The 12,358-nt window shown below is 39.0% G+C and overlaps 1 protein-coding gene across 1 annotated transcript; it reads right to left on the reverse strand.

Annotated features, from left to right (window-relative positions):
- Window positions 1-3,162: 3,162 nt before the first annotated feature.
- On the reverse strand, window positions 3,163-4,180 carry LOC104218019 (probable calcium-binding protein CML25). The gene has a single exon (XM_009768413.2). The coding sequence runs from the start codon at window positions 4,149-4,151 to the stop codon at window positions 3,459-3,461; it is 693 nt and encodes a 230-aa protein (XP_009766715.1). The 5' UTR covers window positions 4,152-4,180; the 3' UTR covers window positions 3,163-3,458.
- Between the last annotated feature and the right edge of the window lie 8,178 nt (window positions 4,181-12,358).

The following is a 12,358-nucleotide window of genomic DNA, read 5'->3' on the forward strand; positions in this document are numbered from 1 at the left end:
CTAGTTCTGCTCAACTAGCAGATATCATGACCAAGGCCCTTCCTGGATATCTCCACCATTTGATTCTTGGCAAGCTTGGTGTTGCATCACCCTCGAGCTTGAGAGGGGGTGTTAACCATATTTACCAACAGCCTATCAGTCGGTTGAAGGCCCGAATAGTTAAGCCCAATTTGTAACTCATTTTATATTTCATACTTTAGCCAAATTACATTACTTAGATAGACATTATATCATTACATAGCTAGTCATCTCAAGTGTAAATATACAAACAAAGAAGTGATGAATAATAAAGTGGGACAGTTATTTTATTTTGTTTTCTATATCTCTCTCTAACTTCCAGTTCCTTCTTTCTCTCGTACGATGGTATGGTTTTTCTTCCGTGGAAATCCCACCATAATTGGGTTGATTTGTATCATAACATTATCTTAGTTCTCATTGTACTCTTCTTAATACCATTAACAACTGCGAAATTGACCAAAAAAAGTGAATGAGCACGTGCATATGCTAGATCAGTTAACAAAAGAGATAAAGGCTAAAGAAATTCAAAGGAATATCTGAATAAATTCATTTTTTCCCTTCTAATGGGCCAGCGGTGATGGAGGATGAAAGAGAAGATGACAAATATCAACTAAGAAATTGGATGAGGGAGACAAAAAATCCCTAAACCAGGAAGCTTACCTGTCAGCCATAAATACAGTATATAAAATTTCGAAAAAGATAACCAGAAGTGAAACAAAATTGAAAAAATATAAGAAGAAAACCAATAGCGAGACCAGAAACAATACCAAATGAGATAAAATACTTAAGAAAGAAGCAATAGAGAAGATATGAAGATTTAAGTGAGAGAGAAACGAACCCTCCATTGAGAAAGAGACGAAGAAGGAGAAGTGAAAATAAAAGTAAAGCGAAAGAAGATATCCCAAATAGGTAAACACGTGTAACCCAATAAAGAGGACAAGTGAAACATAGAAAAGAATATGTTACACAAAGCGGGATATTAAGCGAAGGAAGAAGGAAGCAAAACAAGAAAATAACAGTCATGAAAAATAAGGAGTATCTTAGGGTGAAAAAGTATGCAAACGTGGGAAAATTACTTTATAAAAAGAGAGAGATTGAGCAAAATCTTCTGAAAGAGATTGAGCGAGAGAGTTATGAAAAGAAAGAAATTGAGCTAGAGCTTCTAAAAGAGATTGTGTGAGAGAGTGAACGTAGGAAAGAAAAGAATGTTTCAGAGTACATGAGTTTGAGATGCAATACGTGTTCATATAAGAAGGGCAAAGGAAATCAACAACAAATGAAAGAGGCCCAGGTTTATCGAATGTTAGATGCCCAAATTTTAAAGGTTCGATTCAGACAATTTTTTGTACAACATGTTACTGCAGAGTTCATCCACCTTCGTCATTTATATATAGTAGTAAAGTAAAGTAATATAAAACAAGGCATGAAAGAGGTGACTTGTCACTTTGTAGTGCTAAGAATCTCATTTATCTTTTTTTTTTGGAATTTTCTCTTCCTTTTAAGATGTCAAAAAGCCTCCAAATAATAAAAAAAAAATTCCCCATCCTTATTTAAGGTCTTTTACACAAAATAACTCCCATATGAATTCATTATGTATAAGTTACTATATTACAACAACAACAGCCTAGTGAAATTCAAATGTATAAATTACTATATTAATTATCAATTATTGTGTATATTAATGGAGAATTAAAAAGCCATAATCAGTTTTTAAGTTGTTCTTGTGTTCTCCTCTCCATCACCAAAAGTTGAGGCTATTTGTTTCACTATATATTATTTAGATCTGTATTGGACGCCCCTTGATTTTTCATAATTTTGTTCGGACGATGAATTCGCCATTTTCAATCTGTTTTTGTCCTTTTTTATTACATGTGAGAGCACTTCTTGTGATGCTCTTTTTTTGCCTCCGTGCTATTAATTTCATTTGTAGTGTTAATATTCGCAATACTTTTATATTGTGATACTGATGTGTTTATTCTTACCTAAGTAATTGCCAAAAAATCTATTTTACATTTTATTTAACACAAAAACAAACAAAAAAAACATATTAACTATATGTGAAATCTAGACAATGCATGGTCCATTCATCAATTCCACTTAAATGCTTAGTTAGATGTATGATGTACTGAATTTTATTTGTATATGTTTTAGTTATCAGTCAATATCTATTTACGTATACATATATTAATTTAAATGATTCTGGTTAATATGAAATGAATTTCTCTTAGACCAGAATGTCAATTTATCTGTTTCAATCATTTTATGCGAATTTTTCCCTTTTTTCTCTAAAAAGGCTTAATAATTTTAGTCCTTTTCTATTCTCATATTTAAATTGTTTACATATTAACTACAACAACTAAATTTAACGAGGAAAGAGTAACCGTAGGAAAGGAGGAAAAAAGGAAGAAAATTTAAAAATAATAGAGGATGTCACAGTAGGAAAGAGGGAGAATGGAAAGAAGAAAAAATAATTGAGGATAGAGAAGTATTGTACATGGCTTTTCTGGAATAAAGTATTAAGTGAATTGAAACTTGAGAGGAAGATTAAAGATTAAAGGTGAAGAAAAAGAAGAATGAAAGACAAATTTGATAAAGAAAGAAGGATGAGAAAAAAATACATAACGAAAATGCAACTCAATGGATAAATACTGCAATTTTTGGGGTGTTATTTGTACATCATGCACCTTTATAGTTTTAAATTTAAGAAAATAACTTTTTTAGATTTTTTACGTGTAAAAGATAAATCTCTTACGTATAAAAATAAAGAGCCAAGCAACTAATTGACCCTCTGGGGAGGGTAATTTCTGTTTCTTTTATTTGAAAAAAGAAGAAAACTTAGGCTAGCTAAAGTTTCATTACCTAATGAAATTTTTGAAACAAAAACAATCAAATACTCCTATATTTGTGTATCTCGTACATAATTAAACTATAGAATCGTGTATTAAAACCAAGCAAACAATCATTGTTATTTTGTTTATTTGAAAATTTTAATTCACTTAATCTTTAATTCTACAATATTCTATTTTGACTAAATTCTAAAAAAAAATAATTTCAAGTTCAATGATATTCCTTATAATTGAATTCACTAATTTGATCATAAGCTTAGCTCTTATTAGTTTCAATATATTTGAACATTTTGGCATCTCACGTCAACCTACGGCATAAACTCCACCACATCAATATGTTAAATACATTGCAATGACGATTTAATGATATATACAAATTCATTCACTAATTAATACAGATTTAATGATATAAACACATTCATTCACTAATTAACACAGCCGTTAATATGGACTTGACCCAATGGGCCGACCTAACTCAACCAGTGATTTTGTAGGATTGGACTAAGATTTTTAAGTCAGGCCCAAGTAAGCTCGTGACCTATGACACTAAGAAACCACGCATTGATGGGAAAACTACAAATGAGTACCGGGCCATTAAGGGTTTGACCTGCCCCGACCCGCATTTCCACCCCCAAACCTGGAACTAACCATCATAACCCTAAATTCCTCGTAACTGATCGTACCATCGCCGTCAGTATCACCGGCGCTGATCAGTTTCCGGCACTCTTTAATCGAATATTCTTCCCCCAGAGCCGTCATAAACAGGTTCTGAAACTCATCAGCAGTGATGAAACCATTCTTGTCCACATCAAACAAGGAGAAAGAATCCACAATATCCTCCAAAACTCTATAGCAATGGAGGAATGCATCAAAATTGATGAGCCCGTCCCCGTCGGAATCCACTTTGCTGAACATTTTCTCCAATTCTTCTGTCTTAAGACCGTTTCCTAAGCTAGACAGGGCGGAATTCACTTCCGATGCTGAAATTTTCTCATCGCCATTCGCATCGAACCTCTCGAACACTTTTTTTAGCTCTTTCTCGTTTAGCTCTTTCCTCGTGGCTGGAGAGTTTATCGGCGACGACACCGACGGCGATGGGTCTTCGTTGTTCGGCGAAACCTTGCTCTTGCGACTGAACCGAGATGTAAATCCCATATCTCTAGGTATACGGAGAATGAAATTTTTTTGAGGATATATGGGGATTCGTGAAACAGAGTACTCCACCATCTTTTCCAGTTTATTTGAATTTAGGTCCGTTCTAAAAAAAAAATGATCCATTTCTAACATCTTTGTTTGGATAGTTGTTCCTCGTATGGTATTGTATTATTATTATCCCGAAACAATATTTATTTTGATTGTTTCGTTAAAATTGGTTGTATTGTATTATTAAATTTATTGTTTCGAAACAATGAAAAGTCCTTTTTTGAAACAACTGATTTGGTGTAGTAGGATTGTTTCCTAATTTTCTTTTCAATTATGTCCTAACTTATTACTCCACAATTCTATTTTACTCTTTACCTTTTCTTCTATTTTAACTCCAAATTTCCAACCTATAACCTATTTTGTTTGTTTCCAGAAATCTACCGCCAACGTTAAAGATATTTTGCCACATTGTGTTTTATTTTTTCTCCTAATTTGTTTTAACTCAATTCTAATTAGTTGTTCTCCTTTGTTTTGTCTACTTCTGTCTCGCTCATTTGTTCTGCTTTCTTAAGGTGATTTGTCTTCTTCTGCTTTATTTTTTAAAATTATTTTTATACATAATTTTTTATAAATTTAATATTTAAATAATTGAGGGTATTTTAGTAAACTTATCAGTTACAGTACAGTACGATACTGTCAAATCAAACAGCAAAATATTATTTAACAATAACAAACAATACAATCTATCCAAACATTGTATTTATAACGATACAATACATTATAAAACAATGGGGAACAATAATCCAAACAGAGTGTAAATCTGTAAACAATTTAGCTTAAACTTTCAATTCTATCCTTAATGAAAAACTTTTATAACTACATAAATACTCTGTACTCTTTTCTGATTTGTTTAGGACCACAAACTCCAAAAATCTTTCATTTTTTCTTAAATTTCGTGTCCAGTCAAACATATTCACATAAATTGGAACTAAGGGACTATAATTTTGTTTTTCCAATTTAGTTCACTTTAAGTAGTATTTTTTTTTTGGTTACAACTACTTGAAGTTTTTACAATTTTCACTTAGACACCTTAACTATGACATTTACCTATTGAACATTTCATGTGGTACAAAATTATGCCTATTGAATACAAATGTAATAGCCCCAAACTAACTCTAGTGTGTGGGCATTACTCTTTTTGGAGGTGACAAAATAAATCAATTAAGAAAATAAATGCCAACCAAATAAAAAGAAATACATAAAGAATTTAAATATAAACTCAAGATTTAACCCAAAAAAAGAGAGAGAGAGAGAGAGAGAAAAAAAACTAGGGGGCGGACGGAGGAGGAGTCGATGATTGTAGTCGCCAAATTTGAGGAATAAAGAGGAGGCGGTGGGCGAGAAAGGCTGAAGCAGTTCTCAGCGGGGCAGGAGCATTTTCTGGTGAAGTCCCGTTAGTTATGACCTTCGTTGCTTGGATTTTATCTTTCTCATATTTTTATCAAGGCTGAATACATACGGAGACACTTAAAGTTGGCACGATTTTTCATTTAGACACAACTTAAGGGTATTCCTATTGAGCACTTATACTATTCGAAACTTATTCCAATTAAGCACTTTTTTGACAATCAACCAAACTTACAAAGTTTGTGCGATGCACTCGCTGCTGACGTGGCGAATGACGAATAAAAAAGGACATATATTATTTTTAGTAAGAAAAGGTAAACTATGTTAAATCTATTTAATAACCAAAATAAAAATAACATTCTCAAAAAGAAAAGAAAAACTTAATTTACACCCAATCGGGAAAGAACACATTTAAAAAAAAATGAGACATTGGCGTTCTAGAAATCAATGTTCTTGGTGTTCTTGTGACGACCCGACCAGTCGTCTCATGAGTTATCACTCCGTTTTCCCTATTGATGTTTCTTTATGTTTCGTTATCCGTGTTTTATGGTATCGAGTTGGTCGGATTGAATCCGGAATGATTTTGGTGAAGTTTGAGACACTTAATCTCTTTTAAGGAAAAATTAAGTTGGAAAAGTCAATCGAATGTTGACTTATGTGTTAGAGGGCTCGGATGTGAGTTCCGATGGTTCGGTTAGCTTCGGGAGGTGATTTATGACTTAGGAGTGTGATCGGAATGGGTTTTGGAGGTTTGGGGTAGATCTAGGCTTGAATTGGCGAAATTGATATTTTGGCGATTTTTGGTTGGTAGGCGAGATTTTGATATAGAGGTCAAAATGGAATTCCGAGAGTTGTAGTAGCTCCGTCGTGTCATTTGGGATGTGTTTGCAAAATTTCAGGTTATTCGGACGTGGTTTGGTTGGGTTTTTGATAGAAAGCGAAAATTGGAAGATTTTGGAAAGTTTGGCTTGAATTCGATGTGTTTTGGGTGATTTGATGTTGTTTGAGGTATTTGATTATTGGAGCAAGTTTGAATAAGGTATTAGGATATGTTTGTGCTTTTGGTTGAGGTCCGAGGGCCTCGGGGTGATTTCGGAGGGTTAATGGGAAGGTTTGAGACTTATGAAATTGGAGAAACTTTGTTGCTGCTGCTGGTGATTTCCGCAGAAGCGGATGAATGACCGCAAATACGGTACTGCAGAAGCGGTTGTGGAACCGCAGATGCGAAAAGAACTGGGCAGAATGTATATATTTCTTCCTTCGCGATTTTTGAAGGGTTTAACCATTTTTAAACTCAGAATTGGGAGCTTTGGGCGATTTTGAAGAGAGAAATCAAGAAAACTTCGTTAAGGTAAGGATTTTGGATTTAAACCACATTTCTATGGTAGTATTTCATGGATTAAGGCTGTAATTAAAGGGATTAAATGGCTAAAAATAGAGGATTAGGGCTTGAGTTTAAGAGGCCTTTAAATGAGAATTTGAGGGGTCATTTGGACTCCAATTTATGTGTTCTCGATATGTATAGACTCGGGGAAGATGAGGAATCTATTGGTATAAAAATTTCTGAATTTCAAGACGTGGGCCCGGGGGTCGGATTTTGGTAATTTCGGGATTTGTGCCATTTATTGATTGTTTTCTCTTGGGCTTCGTTCCCTTGGCATATTTTGATGTCCTCGTTCTGATTTTGGATAGATTCAATGCGAGTGGAGGCCGATTCAAGGGGCAAAGGCGTCGTGGAGTACTATTTTCATCGATTTGAGGTAAGTAACCATTATAAATATGGAACTGAGGGTACAAAACCCCGGTATTTGACTCGTTTTGATAAATTTGGTGACGCACATGCTAGGTGACGAGCGTGTGGGCGTGCACCGGTAGGGATTGTGACTTGGTCCGTCCAGTAGCAACTATTAAACCGCGTATTTGATTTAGAAATCTTATATTATTCCTTATTTTAGTCATTTATACTATATTATGGGCTGTATTCCATGTTTGGAGCCTTGTGCCGACCTGTAGAAACCCTTAGGGGCATTTTGACTATTTTTCTCACTTTACTTGCTAGAAGCAAATCCTCAATCGTGTTTTACATGTTTAAATATTTAAAACTGGTTTTATCACTTTACTCCTAATTGTGAGGACTGTTTGGGCTGAGACCCCTAATTTCTATTGATGTGCTCGAGAGGCTGTGAGGTCAATGATTGAGAGAGGTTGAGAACCTAATGGTAAGGATATTATATGTACATATTATGGATCGGGCTGCACGCCGCAACGATACTTATATGGATCGGGCTGCACACCGCAACGATATATATATATTAGATCGGGCTGCATGCCGCAGCGATATGACGCTTTGGCTATAGGAGCCCCTCCGGAGTCTGCATACCCCCAGTGAGTGTAGTCGACTATAAATATAAGGATCGGGCTGCACGCCACAACGGTTACTATGATTTTTATTATTATGAGATGTAAATGAGCCGAGTGCTGAGAGTGAGTACTGAGTGATGAGAGTTGAGTCACGAGTGACTGAGAGGCTACCCGAGGGGCTATATTCTGAGTGATTCCTTGCCCGAGGGGCCCTGTTATGATGTTTTCACTGATTTCACTCTTCTTTTGAATAAGCCTCTGTTGGATATATTGTTAAGCATCTAATTTCAAATGTTTTAAACTGAAAATGTTGATTTTATGACAGAAACTGATTTTTAAACTGTCAAGGTGACCGTAATTCTATTGATTATTCTGTTATTGTATTTTGAACTTCTCGTCACTGCTTTCAGCCCTTATTTACTTTAGTTACTTACTGAGTTGGCGTACTCACGTTACTCCCTACACCTTGTGTGTAGATCCAGGTGCCCGAGCTGCCAAGTGAGGGCTTTCAGCTGTTTCAGTATTTGACGGAGACTTCGAGGTAGCTGCATGGCGTCCGCAACCCTGTTCTCTCCCTCCTATATTATTATTTTTCCGCATTTCCTAGACTATTGATGTATTAGGTATTCAGACTTGTATTAGAGGCTCTAGACTCGTGACACCGGATCATGTTGGGGCTGTGTAGTTGTTTCGATATTTTGATTTCCGCATATTTTCTGTCGTCTTAAACGTTTATTATAAAATCAGTATTTAAAACCTGTGTTGAAAATGGTTCATTACTAAAGGAAATGGGTTGTGGTTAGTTGATTGGTTGGCTTGCCTAGTAATGCGATAGGTGCCATCACGACCGGTATTTGGGGTCGTGACAAGTTGGTATATAGAGCCTAGGTTGCATAGGTCTCGCGAGTCATGAGCTAGTTTAGTAGAGTCTCACGGATCGGTACAGAGACGTCTGTATTTATCCTCGAGAGGTTACAGAACCTTTAGGAAAAACTTCATATCCTTGAAATTCTTGTCGTGCGAATTTGTTGATCCGAGTACTAAACTTTTGTTATTCCATTCTCTCACAAATGGTGAGGACACGTGCTACCGGATAGGACGGACAACTGCCAGTACCACCCGCTGGGGCCACCAAAGGCCGAGGTCGTGGCAGGGGCAGAGCAGCTAGAGCAGCACCGGTAGATCCACCAGCTGCCCTAGTTCCGGATCAGGTCCCAGTTATGGACGATGCAGCAGCACCAGCCCAGACACCAGCTGTGGTTATTGTGATCCCAGGTCTTCAGGAGGCTTTAGCTTAGATCTTATCAGTGTGTACCGGTTTGGCTCAGGTGGTCTCAGCTACTACGGCCGCAGCTACTTCCCAGGCTGGGGGAGGCACCTAGACTCCCGTTGCTCGCACACCTGAGTAGGTTGTGCAAGGACTCCAAACATCGGGGGCACCTCCAGCCCAGCCGGTTGCACTAGCTCAGGGGTTTGTGGTACCAGTTATGCCGGATGATGAGCAACATCGACTTGAGAGGTTTGGTAGACTCCAGCCTCCGACATTCAGCGGTGCAGAGGGCGAGGATGCCCAGGGTTTCTTCGATAAGTGCCAGCGGATGCTTCGTACAACAGGGATTCTTAAGACTAGTGGTGTGGCATTTACTAACTTTCAGTTTTATGGGGCTGCCTTACTTCGTAGCAGTTCTCTGTTCTCTTCCTTGAGAAGTATGTACCATAGTCGCGCCGAGAGGAGCTGCGCAGGCAGTTTGAGCAGCTGCGTCAAGGGGAGATGACGGTAATGCAGTATGAGATGCGATTCTCTGAGTTAGCCCGTCATGCACTTTGGATGGTTCTCACAGATCGAGAGAGGATCAGGAGGTTTGTTGATGGCCTCACGTACCAGCTTCGGATTCTCATGGCTAGGGAGAGGGTGATAGGTGCTACCTTCGAGGAAGCTGTTGATATCGCCTGTGATATTGAGTCGGTTCGCCGACAGGAGCGAGAGGAGAGGGAGGCCAAGAGGACTGGGGGATCTGGTAGCTTTAGCAGTGCTGCTTCGAGGGGTCAGTTCCAGCAGGGTAGAGGCCATTCATTCAGGCAGGCACATTCAGCTCGCCCAGGTTACCATGGAGCATCATCAGGTGATGGCTTTCACAGTTCTCATCAGGGCCACTGATCACTTAGTGCCCTCCCAGCCCAAAGCTCGTCCCATGCTCCATTAGTCTAGGGTTCTTCCATGCCAGGTCCTTCTACTAGTCATTCCAGTGCCAGGGGTTCCCTTCGGTCCCCATCTCCAACACCGGGGAGTTGTTATGAGTGTGGAGAGTTTGGACATATGAGGAGGCAGTGCCCTCGTCTTCATTATAGTCAGTCTCAGCAGAGGGGCCATCCCTCGACTTCTGCTCCAGTTACTTCACCACCCACCCAGCCAGCTAGGGGTGAAGGTCAGGTAGCTAGGGGTCGCCCTAGAGGTGGAGGTCGATCAGGTGGTGGTCAGGCTCGTTTCTATGCTCTCCCGGGTAGATAAGATGTTGCTATTTCAGATGTCGTGATTTTAGGTATTGTTTCAGTCTGCCACAGAGATGCCTCTATATTATTTGATCTTGGTTCCACCTTTTCTTATGTGTCATCATACTTTGCCCATTATTTGGATATGCCCCGTGAGTCTCTTGTTTCACTTGTTCATTTATTTATTCCGGTGGGCGATACTACTATTGTAGACCGTGTGTACCAGTCATGTGTGGTGACTAAGGGGGTCTAGAGACCTGAGTGGATCTTTTATTATTGTGTATGGTGGATTTTTATGTCATTTTTGGCATGGATTGACTATCTTCGTGTCGTGCTATTCTGAACTGTCATGCCAAGACAGTCACATTGGCTATTCTGGGTGTGCCACAGATCGAGTGGCGAGGTTTGACTAATTTTGTTCCTAGTAGATTGATCTCTTTCTTGAAGGCCCAGCGTATGGTTGGGAAGGGTTGTCTTTCATATCTAGCGTTTGTGAGGGATGTCGGAGCTGAGACTCCCGGTATTGATTCTGTTCCAGTTGTGAGGGATTTTTCTGATGTGTTTCCCGCAGACCTGTCGGGCATGCCACCAGACAGGCATATTGATTTTGGTATTGACCTGGTGCCGGGCACTCAACCCATTTCTATTATGCCGTATTGTATGGCACCCGTGAAGTTAAAGGAGTTAAAAGAGTAGCTTCAGGAACTCCTTGATAAGGGGTTCATTTGGCCTAGTGTGTTACCTTGGGGTGCACCGGTTCTATTTGTGAAGAAGAAGGATGACACAATGAGAATGTGCATTGATTATAGACAACTGAACAAGGTAACAATTAAGAACAAGTATCCATTGCCTCGCATTGATTATTTATTCGACCAGCTTTAGGGAGCGAGGGTGTTCTCCAAGATTGATCTCCGTTCAGGCTATCACCAGTTGAAGATCAGAGATTCAGATATTCTTAAGACAACTTTCACGACCCGATATGGTCATTATGAGTTCTTGGTGATGTCTTTTGGGCTGACTAATGCCCCAGTAGCGTTCATGCATTTGATGAACAGTGTGTTCCGGCCTTATCTCGATTCGTTTGTCATAGTCTTCATTGATGATATTCTGGTGTATTCGCGTAGTCAGGAGGAGCACGCGGAGCATTTAAGAGTTGTGTTGCAGAGATTGAGGGAGGAGAAACTTTATGCAAAGCTCTCCAAGTATGAGTTTTGGCTTAGTTCAATGGCTTTCTTGGGGCATGTGGTGTCCAGCAAGGGTATGCAGGTTGATCTGAAGAAGATAGAGGCGGTTCCGAGTTGGCCCAGACCGTCCTCAGCCATAGAGATTCGCAGCTTTCTTGGTTTGGCAGGCTATTATTGCTGGTTTGTTCAGGGATTCTTATCTATCACATCGCCCTTGACTAAGTTGACTCACAAGGGTGCTTCATTTGTATGGTCGGACGAGTGTGAAGAGAGCTTTCAGAAGCTCAAGATAGCTTTGACCACAGCTCCAGTGTTGGTTTTTCCATCAGCTTCAGGTTCATATACCATGTATTGTGATGCTTCGAGAGTTGGGATTGGTTGTATGTTGATGCAGGAGGGTAGAGTTATTGCTTATGCTTCTCGTCAGTTGAAGCCCCATGAGAAGAACTACCCCATTCATGATTTAGAGTTGGTTGCCATAGTTCACGCATTGAAAATTTGGAGGCATTACTTGTATGGCGTGTCTTGTGAGGTGTTCACTAATCATCGCAGTCTTCAACATTTGTTCAAGCAAAAGGATCTTAATTTGAGATAGCGTAGATGGTTGGAGTTGCTTAAGGATTATGATATCACTATATTGTACTATTCGGGAAAGGCCAATGTGGTGGCCGATGCTTTAAGCTGAAAGGTAGTGAGTATGAGGAGTTTGGTATATATTCCAGTTGGGTAGAGACCTCTTGCAGTTGATGCTCAGGCCTTGGCCAATCGGTTCGTGAGGTTAGATATTTCGGAGCCCAGTTGGGTATTGGCTTGTGTGGTTTCTAGGTCTTCATTATATGATTGCATCAGAGAGCGCCAGTATGATGATCCATATTTGCTTGTCCTTAGACATAGAGTTTAGCATGATGA

The sequence above is a fragment of the Nicotiana sylvestris genome, chromosome 4, assembly GCF_000393655.2.
Source record: "Nicotiana sylvestris chromosome 4, ASM39365v2, whole genome shotgun sequence".
Classification (NCBI taxonomy): Eukaryota; Viridiplantae; Streptophyta; class Magnoliopsida; order Solanales; family Solanaceae; genus Nicotiana; species Nicotiana sylvestris.

Excerpts from the sequence above, each read along its gene's own strand:
- LOC104218019 (XM_009768413.2), bottom strand. The coding sequence starts at position 4,151 with ATGTTAGAAATGGATCATTTTTTTTTTAGAACGGACCTAAATTCAAAT.